This window comes from Xenopus laevis, chromosome 2L, assembly GCF_017654675.1.
Source record: "Xenopus laevis strain J_2021 chromosome 2L, Xenopus_laevis_v10.1, whole genome shotgun sequence".
Lineage (NCBI taxonomy): Eukaryota > Metazoa > Chordata > Amphibia > Anura > Pipidae > Xenopus > Xenopus laevis.
This window is the reverse complement of record NC_054373.1, coordinates 139,508,258-139,535,841: the sequence shown is the minus strand read 5'-3', so window position 1 is coordinate 139,535,841 and position 27,584 is coordinate 139,508,258. Positions and strand designations below refer to the sequence as shown.

Sequence of the window (27,584 nt, the reverse complement as noted above, 5' to 3'; positions counted from 1 at the left end):
TCTCTTAAAGGGATACTGTCAAGGGAAAACATGTTTTTCTCAAAACGCATCAGTTAATAGTGCTGCTCCAGCAGAATTTTGCACTGAAATCAATTTCTCAAAAGAGCAAACGGAGTGTTTTATATTTAATTTTGTAATCTGACGAGTGCTAGACATGTTGTCCCCCAGCTGCCCCCAGTCATGTGACTTGTGCTCTGATAAACTTCGGTAACTCTTTACTGCTGTACTGCAAGGTGGAGTGATATCACCCCTCCCTTCTTCCCCCCCCCCCCCAGCAGCCTAACAAGAGAAAATGGGAAGGTAACCAGATAGCAGCTCCATAACAGTAGATAACCGCTCCTTGGTAGATTTAAGAACAGCACTCATTAGTAAAAATCCAGGTCCCACCGAGACACATTCAGTTACATTGAGTAGGAGAAACAACATCCTGCCAAAAAGCAGTTCCATCCTAAAGTGCTGGCTCTTTCTGAAAGCACATGACCAGGCAAAATGACCTGAGATGGCTGCCTACAAACCAATATTACAACTAAAATAAATACACTTGTTGGTTCTGGAATTAAATTTTATATTGTGGCGTGAATTATATGCAATGTAAACAGTGTAATTTAGAAATAAAAACGACACATGACAGAATCTCTTTAATATCTGGTGCCTATAGGCTCTTTGTGTTCATGCTTAGGTTCAAACACACTTATAGTTGAAGGGCATGTAATGGTTTGTCCTTGTCCCTTCCTGCGCAGATGCAAAGTGTGCCCTTTGCACACAATAACAAGTGCAAATCATTGTGCTGCTGGTATTTTCTGTGAGATGTTGTGCCTCATTGCTGAATTTTGGGAAAAGTATTATGGGTGAATAGTGAATTTTTTTCACGTTGCTCTGCTTTCATAAATGAACCCAAATATCTCTAAAATGTGACACTTTATAATTCGTATTTAATCTATTATCATGTTACTGACCACCTGCTACTCAACACCATTCTATATTACTTCTTCACATGTGCACACTCTAGAGTTCTTGTAGAGCTACACCCCTTTTCTGAAAAGTATCTTTTACAAACCAAAGAATTGTTTTATAGTAATGCAAATTATTTGTAGCAGAACATGTCATAATATTAAAGGACTTTATGGAGAACCATTCAGGCACCCAATGTTAGGCCAGACTCATAGGTTAAGAATCTTACACAGAGTTCATTGCATGTGTAGCTGTTAAGCAAGAAGTTAATGGCAACCACTGTAAGAAGCAAAACAAGTTAACAGTAACAATGTTATCTGTCTGTAGGCTATCGAATGAGGCTTGGATCCAGCACAGACAAAAAGGACTCAGGCCGCCTTCATGTTGATTTTGCTCAAGCAAGGGATGACTTTTATGAGTGGGAATGCAAGCAGAGAATGCTTGCCAGAGAAGAACGGCATAGACGCAAGTTAGCGGTAGACCAGCTGAGACCTCCGTCACCTCCAGCTATTATGCATTATTCAGAACATGAAGCCGCAATGCTTGCTGAGAAACTTAAAGGTAAGCTTCATATGCTGTGAAATAGTTTCTAACAGCTTTTGTGCAACTGCTTTGCAAGATCTGTAGTGACTTTATTCACAGTGAATAAACTCTAACTGCAACTTTGGGATCAACTGCCCGCCACAATTAGCATTTGGAAACAATTTATTTTCCAGTGAGATGCTTTCTAGTATGTACTGAACAATACAAAATGTGTTTTGTACAGTTTTTCACAAAAGGCTCTTATGAGCAGAACCGACTATCTGGAATTGGCCTGCACCAAATGCAACATTCTATTTTTTTATTCTAGAGGTCTCATCCTCACAAGGTTTCTTTGAACCATGTAAACATAAAAGCATGCATAAGTACAGATATAGGGTATGTGTATATCTTTCCCAAAAATCCAGAAACATAGTTGGGTATAGTATTCTCATAGCTACTCTTGCCTTTCCATTGTTCCTCAGATCTTGTTGAATAGAAAGGATGCAACAGACCCACAGTTGTGTTTGGGTTCAGCCCAACTGAATACCTATGCAAAATTCAAATGATTTAAAAGTACTTGACAACTAAAAGCAACAATACAAAACAATGTTTTGGTGAATTTGAATATGCATATTATGGTTTGCGTTCAGTTCATTATTTAACACCCAAATTTGTTCAAACAGACCAATTTTAATCTTAGCTGGCTGTCCACACTGAAAATGTAATTTGCTGGGTAAATAGTGTGGATTGTCGGATGAAGAAGTGAGAGTAGTCAATGGCACACTCAAACAGGCACTGGGCCATCCGTCTTTATGGCCAAATCACACAGTATCTGTCAATTAGGCCAGCATGCTCATTTAGGATACCTGTCCAGTATTTGGGCTCATTTAAAGTGATCAACACAAAACTACTGCCTGTTATAAAAATAGAACAATACATTTTATTTTGACATTAGATTCCATCATCTTGGGTACAAACTGAGATGAATGGGACTGATTATCTTGTTCAGTGCTCTATGGTTGAACTTTTAGGAATGCACTGAAAAGCACAGCAACTGGGAATTTCTGAAAGGCAGCCTTGGGAAGCACTTGTTTAGAGAGAGGGTGATCATTTAAATAATTTTATATGAAAAAAAGTAAAGGTTGCCTTTAAGGGCAATGGTTTAATGAAAGGTAAAGGATGTTTTGCCCTGTTCGCCCGATGGGGGAGGTGTCTGGGCTACTGTGTGTCATTGCTCTAATGCTGAAATTACCGTATATACTCGTGTATAAGCCGACCCGTGTATAAGCCGAGGTACCTAATTTACCTAAGAAAACTGGAAAAATGTATTGACTCGTGTATAAGCCTAGGGGTGAGAAATTATTTTAGGACATAGCCAATTTAAAGCTTTAACGTTGCTGCTTACTCACTGATCTGAAGCATGCATTAACTCCTCCATGCTGCTGCACATACTTCTCCCACCTCCTCGCTTAATTCTGCTCCAGCCCCTCCCCTCTCAGCTCTTGTCAATCAGTTCTCCCTCTTCAGCCCTTCCCCTCCGTGCTCAAATTACAATGGTAGCTCTTCTTTCTGACAGGCACCATAAAGTATTTAAAAAGTACCGTATAACTCCAGAGCTGCAGCCCCTCCCGCAACTGAAATCAGGCTACAGGGAAGCGCAGGATACGAACGGAATGTCCTCCTCCTTTCCCCCTATTACGAGGCTTCAGCGTCCCAGGGCAGCGTCAGAGACTCCCTGTACAGGTGCGTGCTCGTATCACAGAGTGAGCGCGCACCTCATCCCGTCTCGAGCGCTCCTCTTCTAAACTCTTGTGCGCTCCTGCACGCAATACGGTAATGCGCACACATTGTCCCACATCTCCTGCGCAAAAAGGGGAAGGGCTGAGGAGTACTGTGTGACGAGAGCTTAGAGGGGAGGGGCTGAGGAAGCCACGAGCGGGGAGAAGTATGGGCAGCACGAAGGAGTCACTGCACACTGAGTAAGCGTCAACCTTTTAGCTGACCCGCGTATAAGCCGAGGTAGAGTTTTTCAGCACATTTTGGGTGCTGAAAAACTCGGCTTATACGCGAGTATATACGGTAGTTAGTAAATTTTATGTTCTAATTTTTATGGTCTATGACAGATTGTTCTATTCTTAAGATTCCAATTGATCTATTTACAGAGATTCTTTATAGGTTTTTTTTTTGCTTTTTTTTCTGCCTCATTCCAGTCTTCAAATAGCAGCCAAAATCCCATTATTCTTGAGGCTACAAGTTTACTGTGATTATTTCTTTTTAGGGCTTATCTTTATAAAACACACCCTCTCCTATTCATGTTCCAGTTTGTCAATAAAACTTCTGCCTGATCGCTATAGTAAATTGGGCCTTAGCAGCCAGATAACTGCTGAAATTACAAACTGGCAAGCTGTTGAACAAAATCTTAAATAAGTTGGGTTTTTTTGTTTTTTTAAATGAGGATCAGTTGCAAATTGTCTTAAAATATCACACACATGTCTGCATCATACTACAACTTAAAGGTGAAAACCCCCTTTAAGCAACTCAAACTCACCAACACTGCTTTAGTTACATGTTGCTTTTGGCTGCAAAAAACTCCAAAAAACATTAAAGGACTTCTTACTTGTTTGAGTTCCATATTTTGTCTTAATAATTCCTGTGAAAACATAAAAAAAACCTCAAGACCAATGCCATTTTCATACAGAATGCATTATGAGCCATTAATAATATTAGAACAGTTATAAAATATTGAATTTAAATTACTGCATTTCAAAACCTGCGTCTATTAATGACATTAAAATATAGAAAGAAAAATGCTTTTGGCCAGAGGCAATTGTTCATACATCAGAAGAATGAAGTGGTCCTTGCCTTTTCTCTCAGTCTAATTAGAGCAGGAGTATAGAATATGTTTTGATCATCAAAGAGAATGTATAAGCTGTGAAGAACTCTTTGTAGAAGTACTAATAGTATACATCTTCATTTGTATGGGACAATGGTTTAATCCGCATGAATTTTTATGAAATAATCCTTTCAAGCACTTACTCTTACATCCTACAGGCAATATTGAGAGGGGGATAATTTTAGGGGAATGCCTCATTTGCTTGCCTGTTTCACTTCATCATTCATCTTTGAGTGATAATCTGAGTTTGTTTACTGTCCCAGGTGTTTTCCAAATCAGACCACTTTGAAAGCATGGTAAATGTGATTTTCATCACATTTGTTTAGCCACATTCTCTGTTGAGAATGATTTGAAACAGTATATAGCTCATTATTAATAATAATAATAATAATAAAAAAAATAAAAGGATTAGTCACACACGGCGCTTTTATTCTGCTGACATGGCCCCACCTGACAATGGCAGATTACTAGTCCATGTGTGCAAACCATATATTAATTAGGTTTGCTGAAAACCTATTAGGCCACTTATGCCTTTTGTCTGTTTCTATTGTTGGCAAGGGAGATAATAATTCAGCCACTTCAACTTGGCCCAGCATCTCGGTACCTAAAGTGGTCAAGATCTGCTCATTTGGTGATTTTCATGTATGGTCACATACTGAAAATAAGCATGCATTCTGGGGAAGAGGGCACTCTTTTCTTCAGTTTTCCAATTTTCTAGGAATACTATATAAACTGAGTGGGTTAGTTATGTCTTGTGTTTTTAAAGGATAACTAAAGTCGGTGCTAATTCAATTCCAGCAACAGGCTAATTTCATTCTTTTGTGGGAACTCATTTGTGTTTTCTAACTTGGGGTATCTGATCAGTGTATGAAATGCCAAAGCTTTCAGTAGTGTGCAGCCCACATTCTATATGTGTGAGGACACTGCCTTTGCAATTCGAGAAACTTTAACTCTACCAAAAATGACCGGAGTCATATTTCAAGCTTTAATCAGGTAACATCCCTTATCACCACTAAGAGTAGCTGTGGAAAAACAGACAAAAATGTGGCCATTTCAGATGCAACATTTTTGTTGCTATAGTCTAGAACAGGGGTCCCCAACCTTTTTTACTCGTGAGCCACATTTAAATGTAAAAAAGAGTTGGGGAGCAACACAAGCATTTAAAAAGTCCATGGGGATGACAAATAAGGGCTGTTATTGGCTGTTTGGTAGCCCCCTATGTGGACTGGTAGCCTACAGGAGGCTCTGTTTGACAGTTTATGCAACCAAAACTTGTCTCCAAGCCAGGAATTTAAAAATAAGCACCTGCTTTGAGGCTACTGGGAGCAACATCCAAGGGGTTGGTGAGCAACATGAGGCAGTATTTGGTATATGTATATAGGAAAATCATGTGTCAATCATCCTGACACTTCTGCCCTGCATATCTACATTCTCTTTTGACCCTCTGTTAATGTAAGCACTGAAAATAAAGCTCTATTTGTCTGATATGTTCATTTAAAAAAAAAGTTTGCATTTTTTCTTGACTTAAGTCAAGCCAAAGCATTCGATTAGCAAGATTAACAAAACATTCCCCCCCCCACACACACACACACACACACTCTACTTGGCAATGACTACATATAAAGTTAATTACTTAATCTGCATCCTCTGCAGCAACATTTGTCAAAGCTATGCAATTACTGAGGTCCTACATTTTAATTAAATCTAGTGCCAATATTATGCAAGCAATTCTACGTATCCTTATGAAATTGCCAGGGCAACAAAAGTTTGTCTTTGAAATTTTTGGCATTGTTTCCAAGTGTAAAATGTGAGCATGAGTATATTTTTTACTTATATAGAGAGAGTAGAAATGGTTACTGCATAGATACCTTAAGAATTGGAACAAAATGAGGTGCAGCATTCCGTGTCTTATTTGTAAGTTCTTCACTCAATCACAGCTGAAACTGATGAAAATTTTATTTTTATAGTGTAATATGCATATTAAAATCTTCACTTAAAAATGTGTTTTTATTTCCCCAGCAAGAATAGCTGCCTAACGTACCTTGCTTTTGTTTTTAAAGCTGACAATACACTGACACATATTAGTTTGTAGATTATTGTCCCATCTATGGGGGAAAGTTGATGGTATGTCTGAACGATCTATCAGGCAGACTTGAAAACCCTATTGCTGTCCTCTCATGATGAATTTCCTTATGCCCCTATTGTAATTCAATATCTGTCTGGGGAGCCAAATTATTGAATCAGCACAAATTGGCCAAGCAAGTAGCCAAATCACGTAGATCTGCTCATTTGGGGAGCTTGCCACATGAAAGGATCTTCTTGCAGTTGGCTATTTAAAGATTAATTAATGTTAGACTGTAAATCATAATACCTGTGTGGCTTATATGGCTTTTTGTGCAATCGTCAAACACAAATTTGAAATAGGTATGCTTGGGAATACATGTAAACACAGAATGCACTATTTTTCAACAGTATGGAAGAACTTTAACATAAAAGAAAAGATGGAAGCAAAAATAATAGGGTAGGGATAATGTGTGCGTTGCTGAACTAGGGTGTGGGGTGTAGATGGGTGTAAGCAATTTTTCATTTGGTCTTCATTGCTTTTAATTGTTCTTAATTTATTAGTTTTCCAGTTTTTTTCTTCCAAACCACAACTGAAAAATGCAATTTGCTTGATGGGACCACTGAACCCAGCAACCTGGGCGTGCCCCACTACATCTTTCATTTTGACTTCCATTTGCTGCATAATTGCTGAACTAAATAAAGGGGCTGTCTACCCCACTGTTTTTTCTTTTGTAATTTCTTATGTTTTAAAGCTATTTTTAAATGTACATAGGCATCAACCAGCCCCTTGTCAAGAGATGATGATGACCCTGCCCTTTTTGAGACCTTAATTCATGTTGTCATTTAGTGTGAAGAGGAATTCAGCCCTAAAAAAATACTGCAGTGTTCTACCCCCAAAAAATGTGGTGGGTGAGGAAAAAAATAATTATAATTATGCTTCCACCCGTCGCTCTTGCCTTTATTAGAGCAGTTTTCTGTGGAAGGTTATAGGACTGTACGCATCTGCAACTGTCTTGATGGCTTCAAACCAAAAAAATTTATATGGTGTGTGCACTTGGGGGCACAAGTGGGCCTGACTGTGAAGGTGATGTGCCCGACTGGATCATTGTCTCCAGCCCCAGATTTCTAATTTGGCCACCCCTATTCCAGAGGGTCCTCGCACCTGCCCCCCTTGTGAGTGTGACTCCCCCCCCCCCCGTATGAGTGCGTTTTGGTTCCCGACAGAACACTGGGGAGAGTTACAGAGCTGCGCATCCCTAGTGCTCCTGATGTTGATGTTTATGATGGGTTGTTGTTTCTGAATGCATTTGCAGATGAAAGCTGTAGTGTATTTGTTATCCACTTCGGGCGACTTCAGAAATCGAAGCGCCGCGAGTGCATTGGCACAGGTGTTTTTTCATTGAAGCAGACGGAAGACATGGGGAATCAGTTCGGGGAGATTAGTCGACCCAAACAATTGGATTAGTTGGTGGGCGACTAAATCTCTCCGAATCCCCAGGTGTGCCCTTACCCTTAAAGAAGAAGGAAAGTTATGGAGGCATTTTATTGCCAATAGATTAGCTGCAATAGTGCAAGCTAGAATGCTATATTTATTCTGTAGAATATTTTACCATACCTGAGTAAAAAGCTCTAGAAACTCTCTGTTTAGAATAGGAGCTGCAGTATTAATGTGGTGTGACATCACTTCCTGCCTGAGTCTCTCCCTGCTCTGGGCTCAGATTACAGTAGAGAAGGGAGGGGAGGGGGAAGAGGAGCAAACTGAGCATGCTCTTGCCCAGGGCAATGAGGTTTAAGCTGAAGGCAGGAAGTCTGATACAGAAGCCCATGAGTACACAATAGAAGGAAAGAAATGCAGTGTTTCTTTTGACAGGGGACTCAGAGCAACATTACTTTGGGGATTTACTGGTATATTTAGATGGACCTTTCTGATAAGGCGTACTTAGTTTTAACCTTTCCTTCTCCTTTAAAACAATGTAGCCCAAGTAATTTCACCTTTAGGTTATTTAGGAACTGGCTCCTTCTACTTTGTTTCATGATTATAGTGCACATGATATAAACAGCCAGACACATTCTGCTTTCAATAGCAATTACATTTACAAATAACTATAAAACAATTGAAAATGCTTAATTAATTTTCATTGGAAAGTTGTTTAGTTATATTTCCTTTCCTTATGGAGTGGGGACGGGTTGTTTGACATCCCACATCTGCCATATAGCAGTAGCAGAATGCATTCTCAGACTGCAGCACAAATCTGTATACACCATAGTAAAAGTTCATTTTAGGGTGAACTCCCCTTAGCCAGCGGTATTGTTTATGTTTATGGACCATTGTGTGTAGTATAGTATGGTCAACCCATTTATCCAACTAATAGACTTAATGTGTATCATAGTACATGATGTGCTTTGGAAAGGTACCTTTATCTTTTTCTAGTTCATGCAAATGTCTCATTAAAGAAAAGTATCCACGCAGGCTATAGAACCCGAGTTTACAATTTGTGTAGTCATGTCTTGTGCAGTGATGTCTAGACCAAGATAAAGTAGCATTGATATTGGCACAAGATATTTAAGAGGGTATTTTCTATGAGTGATGGAGAGAAATTGATAATAATGACTTTAGAAAAGTAAGTCACAATGTGAACATGTCTAAGAAGGTTTTCATTCATTCATGTCATAGGGTACAGTATGTGGTATTGGAACGTCTAAAGCAAATAGAGTTTTGAAAAACTTTCACCACTCATTCAAGTGGCTTTTTTTAGTTTTTCTGAGTGTGTTTTCATGGTACCACTGTGATTGGATCATGGTTTATCTTATTAACTTTCACATATACTATTATCTTTTACATTTTATGGGATAACTGTGTGATGATTTATATAAAAACATTTATTGTCCTTCTTCTAGATGATAACAAATTTTGTGAAGCCATCACTGTGCTTCTCACTTGGATTGAGCGAGGAGAAGTAAACAGGCGATCAGCAAATCAATTCTATTCCATGATCCAGTCTGCAAACAGTCAGGTACGGCGACTTATGAATGAGAAGGCAGCTGATGAAGAAACAATGGAACAAGCCAAGGAGACCTTTAAAACAGCACTTTTTGGAATTCTCACTCAATGTAAGTACCACTATTTGCTTCAAATCCCTAAGTTTGGGGTAAGTAACATAAGTAGTGGGGCCATGATCAAGAAGAACAACTTTACAAAGGTGAGCTGTAAATCTCAAGAGATTGCTTTGCGTTAATAATAAACTATCTAGAGCAGTGGCATTTTCTATGTGGATCATTGTCACAGTATAGTTTAGACTGAACAAGGAAAATTCTTCAAACACACAGCATAACCAAATACTTGAATAGTAAAAAATTTCTTTCATTTTGTGATGGTAGAATTTTTTATTTTACTTATTTCATAGTATTGCATTAGTCTGTAATTAAGAAACTTTGATTAATGTTAGGCATCTGTATTCACAAACTGAAATGGTTTTGAATTTTCAGTTTCAGGACTTTTGATTGTTTCCCTGAAAGTCTTGTTTATAGTCCCTCTTCCAACTTTTTTTTTTAAAATATATATGAGTTCTTATAACAGTAGGTTTAAAAAAAAGCCCTTACATGTATAGAAAAAAAGGAAAAACATTGCATTTACACAGGCTGTGTATAAAGTACCCCCTCTTGTAAAATATCAGGATATTATAAGTTACCAAGGAGTTTCATGACCTTTGGCCTTGTGTTTTTATACAGGTCATGGAACTCCAAGGTAACTTCTAATATTCTTATATTTTGCAACAGGGTGTACTTTATTTATTATAATACACAAGTTTCAGTGAGTCATGTGACAGAAATTACATCAGAACTCACAGTTTATAAGGATATAATTTACAAGATATTCATGGCTTTTGTGTATTATATAGTGAATAAAGTACCCCCTCTTGTAAAATATAAGGATATTATAAGTTACCGAGGAGTTTCATGACCATATAAAAACACGAGGCCGAAGGCCGAGTGTTTTTATACAGGTCATGGAACTCCGAGGTAACTTATAATATCCTCATATTTTACAACTGGGGGTACTTTATTTATTATAATACACAAATTTTAGTGAGTCATGTGACAGAAATTACATCACTACTCACCGTTTATAACTGATGACATCACTACTCACCGTTTATAAGGATATCATTTACAGGATATCCATGGCTTTTGTGTATTATAAGCCATTACTTCACTTCAGTCTGTGCAATGTGTATTCTGATCTCCTGTGAGTTGCCATATTTGTGAGGAACTGGAAAGGTTTACATGAGAAGTACCTAGAGGCAAGGTCATCTTTGGATGTCACAGGCAGCATTCTAATTCATGACTAATACAAACATCTCCCTTGTAAGGGTCATACTAATAAAAGATGAACAGTCCATGAACAATTATATCCTTATAAATAAGGTAAAGTTGTGTTATATCTTTGCTTCAGGTCTAGTAATCCATAGAGATAAAACTATGTTTCAAAAAACAGACTGCTGAATGTTTAATGCTAATTGTTGTTTTAGTAGATCCGAAGCAAGCCAAATACCATCCAAATATGCAGAACAACATATACTGTATAGGATATTGTGATGATAGAGCCTCACCTGTCTTCAGGTTTCAAAAACAGTTCAGGATATCCATACAGCAGCACACACTGTGCAGTAAAGACCGATGTGTGCTGCCTAATGCATATTGAGAAAACGCCTAACAGGCGAGGCCTATGTATAAATTTGAGAATATCTGTACTTTAAATTCATACTGTTTTCCTGAGGAATACATAGAAAATTGTGCAAAAGTAAAGAACTTTGCCCTACATTATTTACAATAATTATTATTATTATTACTTAAAATAAGTCATTTATAAAATGTTTTTTATATCTTTGATTTGGTCTGGAAAACTGCTAATATTTCATAAGCAAAATGGGAAAAGGCTTTGACTTAATGATAGTTTATATAACGTACCCTATTATACCAAGTCTGCATTTCTTCCAACAGAAGAAGGGTGCCGAAGACCTTGTGATTTGTAACATAAAATATGCCTCTTCATTCTGCTTTTCTTTCAATGCTTCTTATATTAAAAGTTTCTTCTATTTCGTTTATTAAAACTCAAGTAATTGCTTTTTGTTTTTCGATTATCTAAATTTTATTAAAATGTGTTAATCCAATTGTCCCTGGGAATTTAACTACACCTTTTCAGGCCTTGACCTGTATTTACGCTTGTCTATACAGACATTTGCAAATAATATTTTTATGTCCATTTGATCAGTTTTCTGCTTCCTTCTGCCCTAGCATGGCAAGCAGATTTCATAGACAATACATCAAGAAGCAGAACAGTAGAAAACAAAATTGCAAGGTTAACAAAATACACCCAGAAAATTAACATACTCTTGTGATGTTTTAAAGGCTGTCTGCCTACCATTTACTGCAAAATGGAAATGTTGTGGGTCTTATGATCAAATGCCTTCAACAATGGAAAACATTGATGGATGTACACCCTTTTGTAAAGTACAAGGATATTTTAAGTCCTGTATAACTGGACTACTAATATCCTCATATTATGTAAAAGTGGGGTGCATTATTTATTATTATACACACGTTTTGGTGAGTCGTGATTGAAATTACATCACTGAGCACAGAGTATTACCAATGACATCACTAAGCACCATTTATAAGGATATAATTTACAGGATATTCAGGGCTCTTGTGTATTCCTATATCATCATCATCATTAGTGCGTCTCACTACCTACATTAAATATAATTGATTTAATTTCCAGTATCCAAGGATATTGTGGCCTAGCCATTTTAGTTGCAGAACTTTTTCATTTTCAGTTGGAGCATGCAGTTTACAGTCCTGAAACTACCAAAAGCAAAGCTCCATATCATTTACTATATACCAAATAGATGCTGGACAGCCAGATGTCCAGATACAGTTCCCAAACCAAGGGTATGAATATGAAAGTGGTCCTCCCTTTGCTTTTATATCGGCTTCTACTCTTGGGAGGATTTCCCAAAATCATTGATGGAATTGACTTCCATACAGCCAAAAGAGCATGAGTAAGATTGGGCACAAATGTTTAGGATTAGGCCTACCTTAATGGGATTCTGTCATGGGAAAATATTTATTTTTACAAAATAATCCAGTAGAATCCTGCATGGAAATTCATAATTTCAAAAGAGTATACAGATTTTTTTGTATTTAATTTTGATTTTGACATGGTGCAATACATATTGTTAGTTTCCCAGGTGCCCTGTGTGCTGATAAACTTCACTCTTTCTTTACTGCTGCATTGCAAGTTAGAGTGATATCAAACCCCCTTCCTTTTCCCATATCAGCAGAAAAATGGGACACTAACAGAATAACAGCTCCTTGACACCTGCATTGCTAAATATTCTGTGACGCCCCACTCAGTGGTAGATATGAGCACAGCACTTAATAGTAAAAATCCAAGTTCCACTAACCAAAGTCACAACTCCTTCAGTTACATTGAGTAGGAGAAACTATAGCTCAACTGAAAGCAGTTCCATCATGAAGACTAATATTGCAACTAAAAAAAAATTTTTTTTATAATAGATGCAGGTCTGTGACTTTGTCCCCCATAGTTTCATATACTTATGATCTTGGTTGTGTCTGATCCTGGTGTGGCAGTGCTGCATATGTTCATCTTGCTTTGTGTTTCTATAGATGCACTCACCATTCCAGAGTGCTGATGATGAATACATAGAGGGTTATTTACTAAAATCCAAATTTATCTCATTATTAAATAGAAAACCACAACCAAACACTTAATACCCGATTTTACCTTATTTACTAAGTGTGGATAAAAACTCGATAAAATTGAAAGGCAATCCAAATCGTATAATTTTTTTTTTCAAGGCTTTTTCCCAAATGGTCGATTTTTGGGCACAGGCCACAGAAACTTCAAAATAGGATAGGGACCCTCTGCCATTGCACAACCGGAAGGTCTGAGATGGCACATTTTTGGATACAGGCTTTTTGCTGCATCGGGCTTTCATAAAAGTTTTTCCCTAAAAAGCATGACTGGATTTAAGGAAATAACCCCCCTATTGTGTATGCCAGTGATGTCAGAGGTGGCAGGGGAAAACCTTTATGGCATAAAGTATTATACTATGATGGGCAACACTGTAGGCATATATCCTCCCTTCCATAGAGCTCATGTAACTTCCAGCAGCAATATTCGTCATAAAGTTAGAAATGAAAACGAATATTTGTGATTTTTTTTGAGGACATAAGACGTATATAAAAATACAAACAAATAATTGCACTCTGAACCAGTTTTTTACTTCGGTGGGTGCTGGGTCAAATCTTATGTATAGTTCAAATGGTCCTGCACTCCAAACTTCGTGTTCCGTCATATTTTATTTTTCATACTTGTGCATCCAACATTTGTCCCATGTTAGGATCCTTGATAAAGGCCCTAATGTGGCCCGAAACGTTGGATGCACAAGTATGAAATATAAAATATGATGGAACACTAAGTTTGGAGTGCAGGACCATTTGAACTATATATGTACAGATAAATAGTTAAATAGTACTTAGCAGACCCTAGTGTTAGGTCTTTGTCTAAACTTCAGAGTATTGGAGAAACGCTTGGGGGACACGTCTCCAACACTAAAAACCATGTAAGTACAAAAGACACAACTGGGGGCTATTGATGATGTCCTTGGGCATTATCCATAGGACCCAGGTGTCTTTTTTTTGTTTGTTTTTTTGTAATGACCACAACATAAATTGCTTGTCTTGTTTGACTTCCTTGTTCACCAAAGTTGAGCAGATTGTGGCCGTTTTCAACGCTTCCACCAGACAAAAAGCATGGGACCATTTCTCGAAAGCTCAACGCAAGAATATTGACATTTGGCGAAAGCACTGTGAGGTGGGTGTGCTTGTTTCTTTCTTTCCATCACTCTCATAAAAAAATAAATTAAAACGTGTTTCCGGACTGAGTATTAGAATATTATTCATTGGCAGTACAAGGTGGGTTTAAAGGCATTTTGGAAGTGATACACAGTTTTACTCTGTGCATAAGGCAGATTTGTTTTCCCTGGTGGATAATCAAGAAGATGCCGTACAGTTAATAGCAGAGTCTCTTCACAGGTTTGTGACAAACCATGTAATTCTTTTTATAAATCTCTTACTAGAGACATGGTAGGCTGAATACTTTTTTACTGACTGATGTTATACTAAAGGGGCAGTAATGTTAATGTTGGATATATCCTAACAACAGAAGCTTCTGTGTTCTTTTCAGGGTAATAGAGGAAAACTATAACTGTCACATAATGATGTATTTATTAACATTGGAGACAAACATCACCAATGATGTTACATATAATAACCCATCAGCAATTACATTTGAACAGTCATGTAGAAGTTACAAAACAAAACCAAAGATCTGATTTGTTGCTAAAGGCAACATCGCCAGTGATGTTTGTATTCAATGCTAATAAATATGCCCCTTAGTGTTACTGTCTCTTTTAAAAGTATGGCATTTTATAATAGGTATGCAGTATGTTTAAAGCTGCAATCTCATCCACTCTCAGATTTCCCCACATTACACATTATTATCCTTCACTTTCTTACGATTATGAAATAAGCAAATACTGGAACATGAGTTGACAGATATCCATATCTTTCACAGTAAGCTGATTCTTCAGAAAGGATAGCATGATCTCATCGGATATAAGTTACATATATTTATATAGTGTATATTATGTCAGCAATTCACATTTTGGGTAGAATTTTTGCAAGTATAAATATTATAGTACCTTTTGGGTGAGAGTGCACCTTTCAAGCTTGAGCATGTTATTGTGTGCTTTCATTTGCTTACACCTGTAAATGCATGTCCTTTATTTCAAATTTAATCTTTAAATGATTAATTCAGGATCCTCCTCTGGCCTTTTTAAGTTTTAGTATGGTCACTCAGCTTCCATTTCTTGTTCAGAAATTGCATTTTCTGTGAACCTGTAATTCAACAAGTAAGTAATTTGTCTTTTCTTTTAACTTTTTATTTTCTTTATTAAATGTAGAGTTCTGAGGCCTTTTATCAAGCTCTTTCATTATTCTACATATGTGCATTATTAATGGGTAAATAGTATGAAACTGCAATGGTAAGGTGTGTTATTGAACATCGGGTATAATCAGAAACTGTTGGAATTATTAGAGCAATGTAACCTAAGCTAAATTCAGATTTGAAATTCTTGTGTATATGTGGTATCACTAGCATGCAGTCAGAATATACTAGGAACCTCCAGTGTTATGTGTCCTACTAGTGCTAAACCAACCCCCTGATGCTTGGAATGGACTTTCAGACTTCACTTCAAGAGAATGGGCAATCCAGCTTGTTCTGAGCAGTATAATTACTCACCTGTGTCTTCAATTGTTTATTATTCTGCCTTCTCCAGCTGTATACAGCCAATAGAATATTGCCTTTTGTTATGAATACAAGTGAAGTTTGTTTCTGATTTCTTTCTAAAAATCTCTTTAATTCTTTTCTTATGCATAAGATTATAAAATAGCTGTCAAATTAGCCAGTGTCAAGTGTGTTCGGGAGCTTTATTATATAATATAATATATTTATAATATATAGGGATGCACCAAATCCACTATTTTGGCTTCGGCCGAACCCCCGAATACTTTGCGAAAGATTTGGCCGATACCGAACCGAATACTAATTAGCATATGCAAATTAGGGGTGGGGTAAACATTTTTTACTTCCTTGTTTTGTGACAAAAAGCCACGTTATTTACCTCCCCGCCCCTAATTTGCATATGCAAATTAGGATTCGGTTAGGCTGGGCAGAAGGAAAAATTGTCTTGCTCACAAACAAATTTGTGTGAAAATAGCAAATTTGCATTTATTCTGACCTGTTCACACAGTTTTTGAAAATGTGCACACAAGAAGGAATTAGAGTCAACATTGCTCCTAACCCTTAGGTTTAATATATTGATTAACAGCAGACATATTGCAGTCATCATTCTGCCAAAATGTCGTGGTTTTATTGGCCTTACTTTTAGGCAATAAAGTACAGATTTTCATATTATCTCTGGTTTAAACGTTATGAACCAAGATATAATGAGACAACAAAAATTAATTTAGAATCTTTAGTAGCAGTGATCTGATTCAAAAAGTTAGCAGCATACTTCAGCCCGTGAGTTCATCCAAAGTATAATGCTTTTGCCAGAATTCTTTTATATAAAGTGATTTGTCTTCCAAAACTGAAATTTGTTAATGTTAAATAGAAGCACTGAGAAAATGAGTATAGAAATTTTCAATTGAGCACATTTTTCCCAATCCTAATCTAAAAGTCTCAGATTAAATGCAGTCCACAACCAAGTATGTAACAGGTTTGTAAATGAAAATAATCTTCTCGGCAGTATCTGTCCTTTCTGCAGAAACTTAGCTTGAGAACTAAGCCTCTGTTTTCTCATTCTGCAGTTCACTTTGTTTTAGACAAAGAAAGGTAAACAATTATTCTGTTAAAGTAAGCAATTATATGTTACAGGACAATTCTGTACCAATGTACAATATGATTTAAAGTATGGTTACAATCAGTGACCTAATGATTTATCTGTGTTACTTTATATACAGCAAATACAGGTTTGGTAAGTAGCAACACTAGAACCGTGTGTTTCCTTTTTACTTAAAGTCTAAAACATTTTTATTGATTAATGATTGTCATTTTCATAAATTCAAATGGTAAATATACCCTATTCCAGAGTAGCAGTTTTCTTATGTGTTTCCTCTTATATATGCAGTCACGGGTGAGGATTGGATTTGTTCCTGTTTCGAAAATATACTGTATAATGAGAGGCTGTTTTAATAAAAGTTGCATAGCTTTTTACAGCCCTTGCAACCCATAGCCACCATCAGAAGGTAGCATTTACTTATCTGCTGTATAGAAATAAACAACTGGTTGGTTGCTATACGTTACTAGACAAGAATTTGCACTTTTTTTATATTACCCGATAAGAATGCCTTATGGCTAAGTAGTAGTATCATTTGGTCCAAACATTCTTTATATAAAGAACCTTCCAGAGACCCTTTATTTTTCTTCAGTATTGTTATTGGATATTCAGAAGGTGGATAAATCAACCAAAAATTCTAGAACTATAACAATATTTAGTAGGGACTACATTTGCCTTCAGAATAGCTTTAGTCCTTCTCGGAGGCAGAAATCCTGTTAACAATTTACTGCTAAAAGTGAGAGCACTGTATCTGGGAGGCAACTGGGGCGCCCACAGCCTTCTTCATAGTCTATGCACACAGTTCTTCCGGGCGCGCGTCTTTCATTTTCGGCACTTTGACACGAACTTGAAATATTTAAGGCTCCATGTCCTACTTCCCATAACCCAACGTAGGTCTGTTGTTCCTGGTTGCGCTTCTAGTTTGCCTTCTCTGTTCCTTGACCCTTGCCTCTCCTTGACCACCGCTGTGTCACTGCCTGAACCGACCTTTGCCTGATACTGAATATTCTTCCCGATCCTCACTCTGTACTGCGCTGACTGATTGGTTTTGACCCCAGCCTTTGTACGACTATGCTTTCCTCTAACCCTGTTCTTCCTGTTGCACGTTATGGCTCCCTTGTCTGCCCACTTTAAGACCTGGAGGCATCCGAGTAGCGTAGGACTCCTCCCGAAGTTTTAGACTTTTAAGGTGGAAGTGTCTGCAGTGACAAGAACCTTGGCATGTGTTCTGGGTTTTGGGAAACCATACATGACATAACGTGGGGCCAGACATGGATGCTGAAGGAGCAGCTGCTTCCCCTGCCACCACGGAAGCAATCTTATCACGTGTCCTCCGGTGTTTGAGACCAAGAGGCAAAGCAGGATCAAGTCATCCAATGTCTCCAGAGTTTGTCTGCAAGGCCCTGTTTCACGAAAAGTTCAGTGGGGATTGTAGCAAATTCTTCGCCTTTCAGGAGGCCTGTAAATTGCATTTTGGGTTCCTGCCCCGCTCCTTCTTCACTGAGGAGTCCAAAGTGAGAGGACCAAGGGGGACCCACAGCTGTGGGCATTTAGTCTATCCCCTTCTGATCCAGTCTGTTTCTCTCTGAATGCCTTCTTCAAAGCCATGGCTATTATTTATGACAACCCTGATTGTTCTGCCTCTGCAGACTCCGCAATTTGTAACCTCAGGCAGGGTAAATGGCGGATTGAGGATTATTGTACTGAATTTAACTGATGGACGGTAGAAAAGGGCCTGAATGATACTGCCTTACATAGTCAGTTTAGGGTGGGGGTTACAGGTACTGTTAAAGATAGACTAGTTAACTTACTCTGTCGTCCCTTGCTTCTTTAATGCACCTTGCTATACAAATTAATAGGAGGCATAAGAAGAAAGTCCAGAAAGAACCGCTACTGCTACCTCTCATAATATTCTTGTAGTGTCAGCACCTAAACCTGAAGTCTCAGCCCCTAGTTCTACAGAGGAACCCATGCAATTAAGCTTTACTTGTTTGTCCTCTAACAAAAAAGGGAAGTAAACGTGCTAATGAGTTGTGCCTGTATTGTGTGACTAAAGGGCATTTCCATTGCACCTGTCCCAAGAGGCCAGAAAACAGCAGCAGATCTGGAGAGATCTGTTTAGGTACGTCTTTTCGTCATGTGCATTACTTCATTGCGATTGGTGCAAAATTCAAATATTTAAAGATGCCACATCCTGCTTCCCATCACCCAACATAGGTCTATTTTACATAGTTCCTGGGGGCGCTTCTAGTCTGGTTTCTCTGTTCTTTGACCCTTGCCTGTCTTTGACCACCACTGTATTGCTGCCTGAACTGACCTTTGCCTGTTATTGACTATTCTTTTGGATCCTGACTATACTACACTAACTGATTCAGGCCTGTTCTGCGAATATGCTTTTCTCAAACCGAATTTCCCCTATCGCACTTTGTTTCCCTTGTCTGCCCAGAGCTCTCCCCTTGGTCCTCTCACTTTGGAGGCATCTGAGTAGCAGAAGGTTCCTGCCAAAGCAAAAGGCAGCTGTTATGGCAGAGGCATGAGCTGTGACTGGAACCTTGTCATCTATTCTGGATTTTGGGAAACCATACGTAACACTAAATGTCTGTCTGTCTGCCCTGTCACCACTGTGTGACATATTTTTTTCCACAACACTGTTCACTTGACATCTTAAACAATTCTGTAATTTTAGTGACCAATGCACCTGTAACTCATGCACTGATTGTTAGCTGGCTCATATTGCTTTGAAAACTCCCACATCAAAGTTCTAGCTGATTGAAGTATTTTTATAAGTAGCACATGCTGCTAACTGGCAATCCATTTCATATTGCTCATTCATTTTCCTTATTTTATTTGTGATTTACTTCCAAATCATCTTCATTTTTCTTGATTGATATTTTGTTTGGTACACCACTATGCACTATTTTCTGAAACTCCTCATGTAATTCTAACTCTATTGCTTTGGACACTTCTAAGTTACCCCTTAAAGGAGAAGGAAAGGTTAAAACTAAGTAAGCCTTATCAGAAAGGTCCATCTAAATATACCAGTAAACCCCCAAAGTAATGTTGCTCTGAGTCCCCTGTCAAAAGAAACAGCACATTTCTTTCCTTCTATTGTGTACACATGGGCTTCTGTATCAGACTTCCTGCCTTAAGCTTAAACCTCATTGCCCTGGGCAAGAGCATGCTCAGTTTGCTCCTCTCCCCCCCCCTTCTCTACTGTAATCTGAGCCCAGAGCAGGGAGAGACTCAGGCAGGAAGTGATGTCACACCACATTAATACTGCAGCTGCTATCCTAAACAAACAGAGTTTCTAGAGCTTTTTACTCAGGTATGGTAAAACATTCTACAGAATAAATATAACATTCTAGCTTGCACTATTGCAGCTAATCTATTGGCAATAAAATGCCTCCGTAGCTTTCTTTCTCCTTTAATAAAGGTAGCATTTATCGATGAGGCCAGTATACAGTCCTGTTAAAGGAAAACTATATCCCCAAAATGAATACTTAAGCAACAGATAGTTTATATCAAATTGAATGACATATTAAAGAATCTTACCAAACTGGAATATATATTTACATAAATATTGCCCTTTTACATCTCTTGCCTTGAACCACCATTTCGTGACTCTATCTGTGCTGCCTCAGAGATCACCTGACCAGAAATACTACAACACTAACTGTAACAGGAAGAAATGAGGAAGCAAAAGGCAGAACTCTGTCTGTTAATTGGCTCATGTGACCTTACATGTGGTTTGTATGTGTGTACAGTGAATCTTACGATCTCAGGGGGCGGCCCTTATTTTTTAAAATGGCAATTTTCTATTTATGATTACCCAATGGCACATACTACTAGAAAAATATATTATTATGATAATGGTTCATTTACATGAAGCAGGGTTTTACACATGAGCTGTTTTACTCAGTATCTTTTAATAGAGACCTACATTGTTTGGGGGGTATAGTTTTCCTTTAAACATAGTTCATAGTAGGAGTTGTTGAATGTAATTACAACAAATGGAACAATGTTTTCAAGAGGTAGTTCTTTCAAGCTCATAACTGCATTGTTAAGAAAATTGCCAGTGGAATGGCAAACCAGGGGCCTACAATAGTTTATGCGGGGATAATATAAGGGACTGCATCAGATTCTTTGTGGCATTTTGAGGAAGAAAGGTACAGGTCATTTGAGGTGGTTCGGAAGTGGAAACAAGGAAGTAGGATACAGCTTTTTTTTCCAGGTGTGTTTGTAGTTCAGCAACAGTTATGCATTCCTAGCACTGCTTTGTTAAGCCCAGAACTAATACATCAGAACAAGATGATGAAATAAATCTGTATTATCTACCTTAGATTTGAGAAATTAAGTAAATGCTTTTTTTTTCAGGTTTCTTTGTTTAGAATGAAACTGTGGTAACTGGTACAATTTATTCAGATGTTTTAAACCGATAAAGTAATAAATCTAAGAGAGTAATTTCAGACCATATACAAGATAAAGTGGGCCTGATAGCTGCTTTTGCAAAGAGCACCATTCATTATTTACCTTGAGATGCCATTTTAATAGGAGTCTGAACATTCATTACAGCCCTCTCTTGCAATGTGCTCTGTTGAACAGAAGGAACTCCCGAGGGAGCATCTGCTGCATTTTTCATGGGAATTGCTGTGACATTTGTCAGATAATGAAGGCTATATATGGAGTGCATTCCGGATTCTCTTCACGTGACTGTAAAGATTCCAAAATGCAGGTCTCCTTGGGGATTGAACCTTTTGTCAGTAGAAAAATTAGATGTCAACAAGGTGAAAAGCTGCAGGTTGCATTCCTACATAAAACTTGGCAGCATTATTAGGACCAAATGAGACACTATCAACTTTCTGTTTCTCTGCACCAAAAAGATAGAGGCACTACATTATCTGCTCCCAGTTGCATTAGCTGTTGGACAACTTGAATCGTGTCATACTAGTTTCTGTACAAAACTGAAGTGCTTTAGGAAAACAAAAAACTTTTGTATTTTTATAGTTATCAAGGTTGTCACAAGGTTGCATCTATATAGTCTGTTTTATTGTAAGTTCATCTATTTGTTTTATTTTATTTTTTTTAGGACTTACGAAATGCACAAAGTGAGCAGCTTATGGGAATCCGCCGGGAAGAGGAAATGGAAATGTCTGATGATGACAGCAGTGACATCCCAAATAAAAAAGCTCGACTGGATGAATCCGGTAAAAACCATTTCATATTATGTATACACACACCGATCCACCCGCCCAACACGCCCACCAAACAATTATTTGATTTTAATGGAATCTATGGGAGACAGCTGTCCTATAATTTACAAATCTGAAAGGGGTTCTTTCTTGTTCTAATAATGTCCTCTAATGTAAAGCGTAAATAATCCAAACCTTGACAGTCTTTCCTCATTGTTATGGTCCCTTTTCCACTTCAGTTGCACATCTTTGCAATCTCTCAAGCCCTTTAATGTCCCTCTTAAAGGGGACCCGTCACCCAAAAAAAAAATGATTCCAAATCCTATTTTATCACGTTAGTCAAGCAAAATGAACTTTAATTACACTGTATAAATTATCTGAACCTTGTTTCCTTTGGTCTGGGAACTCATAATGATAGCAAGCAGGCAGGAGCCATTTTGTGGACACTTTTATTAAGGCAAGCCTTGCATCATCTCAGAATCTTGTTTGTGCACCAGAATAGGGGACCTGATGTCCATCTCCATGCACTGGCTACACAATTAAATGGTTAAGAGAGCAGGGGGAATGTGGGGAGAACAGTGACATCTAGGAAATGCTGAATGGATAGTGAAAGGAATTGCCTGCTCCACCTCTATGCCTAAGGCATAGAGGAGGGGCAGATAATGTTTGACTGACAGCTGAGATTTTTAAATGAGTTAATAGCAGCTATTAATGCTTTAATAAAAAAAATGGATTTTATGTTTGTAAAGGTATTTTATTATACAGCTTTTTATGTCTGGGAGACAGGTCCACTGCAGCCCAAAACTACATGGCCTATTCAGCAGGCAGCATTTTATTTTTTTTAGCACCCATTGAATGACAATGCCTATAGTTACACAGCTAGTTATCCACAAAAAAGGAAAGACATGTTAACGGGGACCTGTCACCCAGACATAAAAAGACGTATAACAATAGCACTTTTCGGATTAAAAATTAAATCCATTCATACCTTTTATAAAAGGTATTAAAAAAATCTCAGCCTGCCCCACCTCTTTGCCTAAATTCCCCATTTTGGCACATAAATACTGTTTAGGCATAATGTAAAGCTTGCTTTGATAAGTATCCACAAAATGTTGTCTTCCTGCTTGCTGAGATTGTGTAATTCCAAGACTAAAGGATTTAAATAAGTTGTATAGTGTAAGTAACGTTTATATTGCTTCTAAAAACACAATAGGGAATAGGGAAGTAAACCCTAAAAATGAATATAGATAAAAATGCCACATTTTATATACTGCACTTATTGCACAAGGCTAAAGTTTCAGCTTGTCAATAGCAGCAATGATCAAGAACTTAAAACTTGTCACAGGGGGTCACCATCTTGGAAAGTGTCTGCGACACTCACATGCACAGTGAGCCCTGAGCAGCTGCTGAGAATCTAATCTTAGAGGTTGTTGCAAATTATCAAGAAGAAAATGAGGTTGGCCTGTTATATAAGCTGATGCTACAGGGCTGATTAATTCAATTCTGATGCTAGTTGCACTGGTTTCTATGCTGCCATGTAGTAATTATCTGTATTAATTACTAATCAGTAAATAAGTGGGGGAGTTACTTGGGGCATCTTTGGAGACACAGATCTTTCCTGCTAAAGGGCTATGGTTTGCTTGGGCTGGTACAGAAGCCCAAAACTCAATGTACAACATTTCTAGTCTACTTCTTTAGTTTGGCTTTAGTTCTCCTTTAAGGCAGGTCCCCTTTAAGAGAACAATAAAATGCAATACTTCTATTAAAAATAAGTCATAGTAGGCCTTTAAATAATTGCTGTGCTTATGAAGTGTAGAATAATGTTTTAACACTGCACATTAAATAAAAAATGTATATGTTGAAAATGTAGCAGTCACTTCACCATCTGAGGCAAGTGTGTAACATAACAATGAGATATGTGTGATTTATGCTCTTTTGTTTTATGGAAGGCAGATAGAATGGATGTTATAATTCTAAAATACCAATGCTATTGTATAGATTACCTTTTCTAATGTTCTCAGACTGATAAGATTTTATGTTAAATCATTACATATGAGGATTGATGTAATGCTATTCCTTAACTGGCTTTAAGAGTACTGGGATTTTTTTCATTCAGTGAGAGATTAAGTTGCTATAGGAAATACTATAGCAACCTCACATCTTGGCATTGCCAAGCAGTTACTTATGACAGCAATCAAAATTTACATTTATTTTACTGACATTTTAGCACCACTCATAGTATTTCATTTTGACAGGCAGTTATACCATACTCTTGGTTTTACTTCAAGAAAATTAATGTTGCAGTGTATTACTGGAAATATTGCTATACAGGTATACATTAATGAATGCTTGGGACCTGTGGTTTTCCATATAAGGGAGCTTTCTGTAGTTTAGATCACTATATCTTAAATCTGCAGTAAATCATTTAAACATTAAATAAACCCTATAGGGTTATTTTGCCTCCAATATGGAATTGTGCAGCTTAGTTACCATCTAGTACCTGTACCAGGTACTTTTTTTTATTATAACAGAGAAAAAGGAAATTAGAATTATTTACTTAAAATGGTCTCTTTTGGAGATGGCCTTCACAATTCTGAGCTTTCTGGATAAGGGATTTCCAGACAATACCTGTACTTGAAAATGCAAGGATAAATGCAGTGCTTCAGATTACCATTAGGGAGGAACTCGGCGGTGCGGCTCGAGCATGCCACGTGTCGGATGTCCTGAAGATACAGGAAGTGAAATCGCAGGTAAGAACTACATTTATCCAACGGATGAAAACACAGCGTGCATCGTTTTCATCCAACAGTTGGATAAATGTAGTTCTTACCTGCGATTTTCATTTACAAAATGTGGGACAGGGTGAAAAGTGCAAAAAAAAAAAAAAGCACAGCTGCACTGAAATCCCATGTGCTTTATAAATGAGGCCCATGATCTACAATAACATGTAATGGAGCTAATACAATAGAAGTGCTTCTTGTATTTAGCATAATTATATACAGTATAACCAACATTTATGTTTTAAATGTCCAAGTATTTATCTAAAACCTTACAAATGTAAATCATCTTGACTGGAGGGACTTTTGGGGGTATTTTGTTTTGATAGTCCAATTATTATTACCTGGCAATGTCTGATGCTAGTTGAGTAGCCTTATATAGTTCCTGTTTCAGCAATCAGACATCATTTCCCTAGATAGGATCTGCTTGCATTTCAGACCATTGCCTTCTAATAAAGTAGCCACTTTAGGGATTTCTTTCTTGCTCTGTGGCTGTAGCACATGCTCTCTTGTATCATTGATCTGAAATCAATAAGGTTTCATTCCAGTTAAGGTCATTGGCTATCTCTGCAAGTGGCTTTCAGCTGCTTTTTATAGTCCAAAAGCCACACATCACAAGCAGGAGAAATGACTGGACTAAATTGATATTGTGTTTAGAAATGGCTTAATTAATGCACGACTGCTGTAAGCTGTAACCTAAAGTAGCACATCACCACGAGTTCAGTGCTTTCAGGTCTCCTCAGCAGGGAGGCAAAGCCTTATTCCTGGTGATTGCAAATGCTTCATTTGCTCCATGTTCTAGTCTGGTGAACACGCACAGCGGCCTTGCTGTTCATTGTCACAGTAATAGTTAAGGGAGAGGAAGTCAGGCTTGTTGAGCAGAAGCAAATCGAAATGAAAAGTTCAATTGATCATGAACTGTTAGACAAGCTGAATGGATTTTATTTCTTTCTGTGTAAGCAGAAAGGGACAGTATGGTAAATTAGGCTGTGGCCCCGAAATAACCCCGCACAAATTGCCATGGAGCTTAATGTAGGAAATATTCACTGAATTCCTGTTTTTGTGTCGGATCAGGCACAGCAGAAACAAGGACCAATGACGAAGGAGTGAAGTCTGTTTACTTGAAAATATTGCTCTGCGTCGGCCACGCATGTACAGGTATAGGATCTGTTATCCGGAATCCCATTATCCAGAAAGCGCCAAATTATGGAAAGGCCATCTTCCATAGACTCCATTATAATGAAATAATTGATATTTTTAAAAGTCATTTCCTTTTTCTCTATAATAATAATAATAATACAGTACATTGTCCTTATCCAGACTAAGAAATAATGAATCCTTATTGAAGGCAAAACCAGGCTATTGGATTTATTTTATGTTTTAATGATTTTTTAGTAGACTTTAATTATGGAGATCCAAATTACTGAAAGACGCCTTATACGGAAAAAAACACAGTTCCCGAGCATTCTGGATAACAGTACCTGTCACCTTTTCTGCATTATTTAGTCCCACTGTCGCCCTGTTTTTTAGTTTGACTGTCATGTTAAGCCCCACCTACTAAATCTTAATTTCATAAGTTTTGAACATTTAACTCAGTGCTTGATGGTATAAACAATGGGAAACATTAAGGAAAAGTAGAGTATGCAGTTGCTTAGCTTCTGTCACCATAACCAAACTCTAATGTATCTCTTAATGTCAGCATATTGTGTTGGGAGTATTTTTAAGTTAAATCAACTTCTGAAACAGCCGAGCCCAGGAATCCTCCTTGCAGACAGTTGGTTAGTTTTCACTGGTCCCAGTGCCAGGCTGGTTCCTGCAGCGAGAAGGTAATGAATTGTTTGATTTGTTTTGCGGCATCCTGTAATTGCTTTTGTGTAATCAGTTGTGGCTGCATACTCTGCGAGATAGTTAATCTATTTCATGTTGTCTTTGCCTAATGGGGGCTGCACAGACTGCTGAAAGCTGCTATATACAAACCTCTGTTCAGCTGCAAAAGAAATGGCTTGTTCTTCTCTCTTTTATTCACATGTCAATTATTAATGTTAAGTGCAACTTCTTGTACATATTTCTCTCTCTCGTGTCATTTAGCACCTCTTGTGTTGCTCCTGCACATAGTCTAGTGAGAAGAGGTAAATGAACCCGGTGTCACAAATATGGGAGTTAATAGCAAAACAGCTGGAAGAATTGCTTAACATTTGAAATCCATCAGCATGCACACTTCTACACATCATGACTTGATCACCTTATAAATCAGGGTATAGCTATCAATAGACAATAATAACTGTATGGTATAGGAGAACTATCCTTTGCTACGGAGAAAGTATTAGTACAGGTATGAGAGCTGTTATCCAGAATGCTTGGGGCCTGGGGTTTTCAGGATAATGGATCTTTCCGTAATTTGGATCTTCACACCTTAAATCTACTGGAAAATCCTGTAAACATTATAAAAACCCAATAGGCTGGTTTTGCTTCCAGTAATGATTAATTATATCTTAGTTTGTATCAAGTACAAGGTATTGTTTTATTATTACAGAGAAAAGGGAAATCCTTTTTAAAATGTGGATTATTTTGATAAAATGGAGTCTATGGGAGATGGCCTTTGCATAATTTGGAGCTTTCTAGATAATGGCTTTCCGGATAACTGATCCTATACCTGTATATGATCTTGGGAAATCATTTGATGGGATAGCTTTGAAAGTAG

At 37.7% G+C, this 27,584-nt stretch overlaps 1 protein-coding gene across 6 annotated transcripts in view; it reads left to right on the top strand.

The window, feature by feature from the left end:
* Positions 1-27,584, top strand: part of enox1.L (ecto-NOX disulfide-thiol exchanger 1 L homeolog) — a 334,042-nt gene that overhangs the window by 264,800 nt on the left and 41,658 nt on the right. For all 6 annotated transcript variants that reach the window (XM_018247319.2, XM_018247318.2, XM_018247315.2 and 3 more), the window contains 4 exons: positions 1,279-1,512; positions 9,329-9,541; positions 14,224-14,330; positions 22,004-22,121. In XM_018247319.2, coding sequence (XP_018102808.1) covers positions 1,279-1,512; positions 9,329-9,541; positions 14,224-14,330; positions 22,004-22,121 — 672 coding nt within the window. The remainder of the gene's footprint in view (positions 1-1,278; positions 1,513-9,328; positions 9,542-14,223; positions 14,331-22,003; positions 22,122-27,584) is intronic.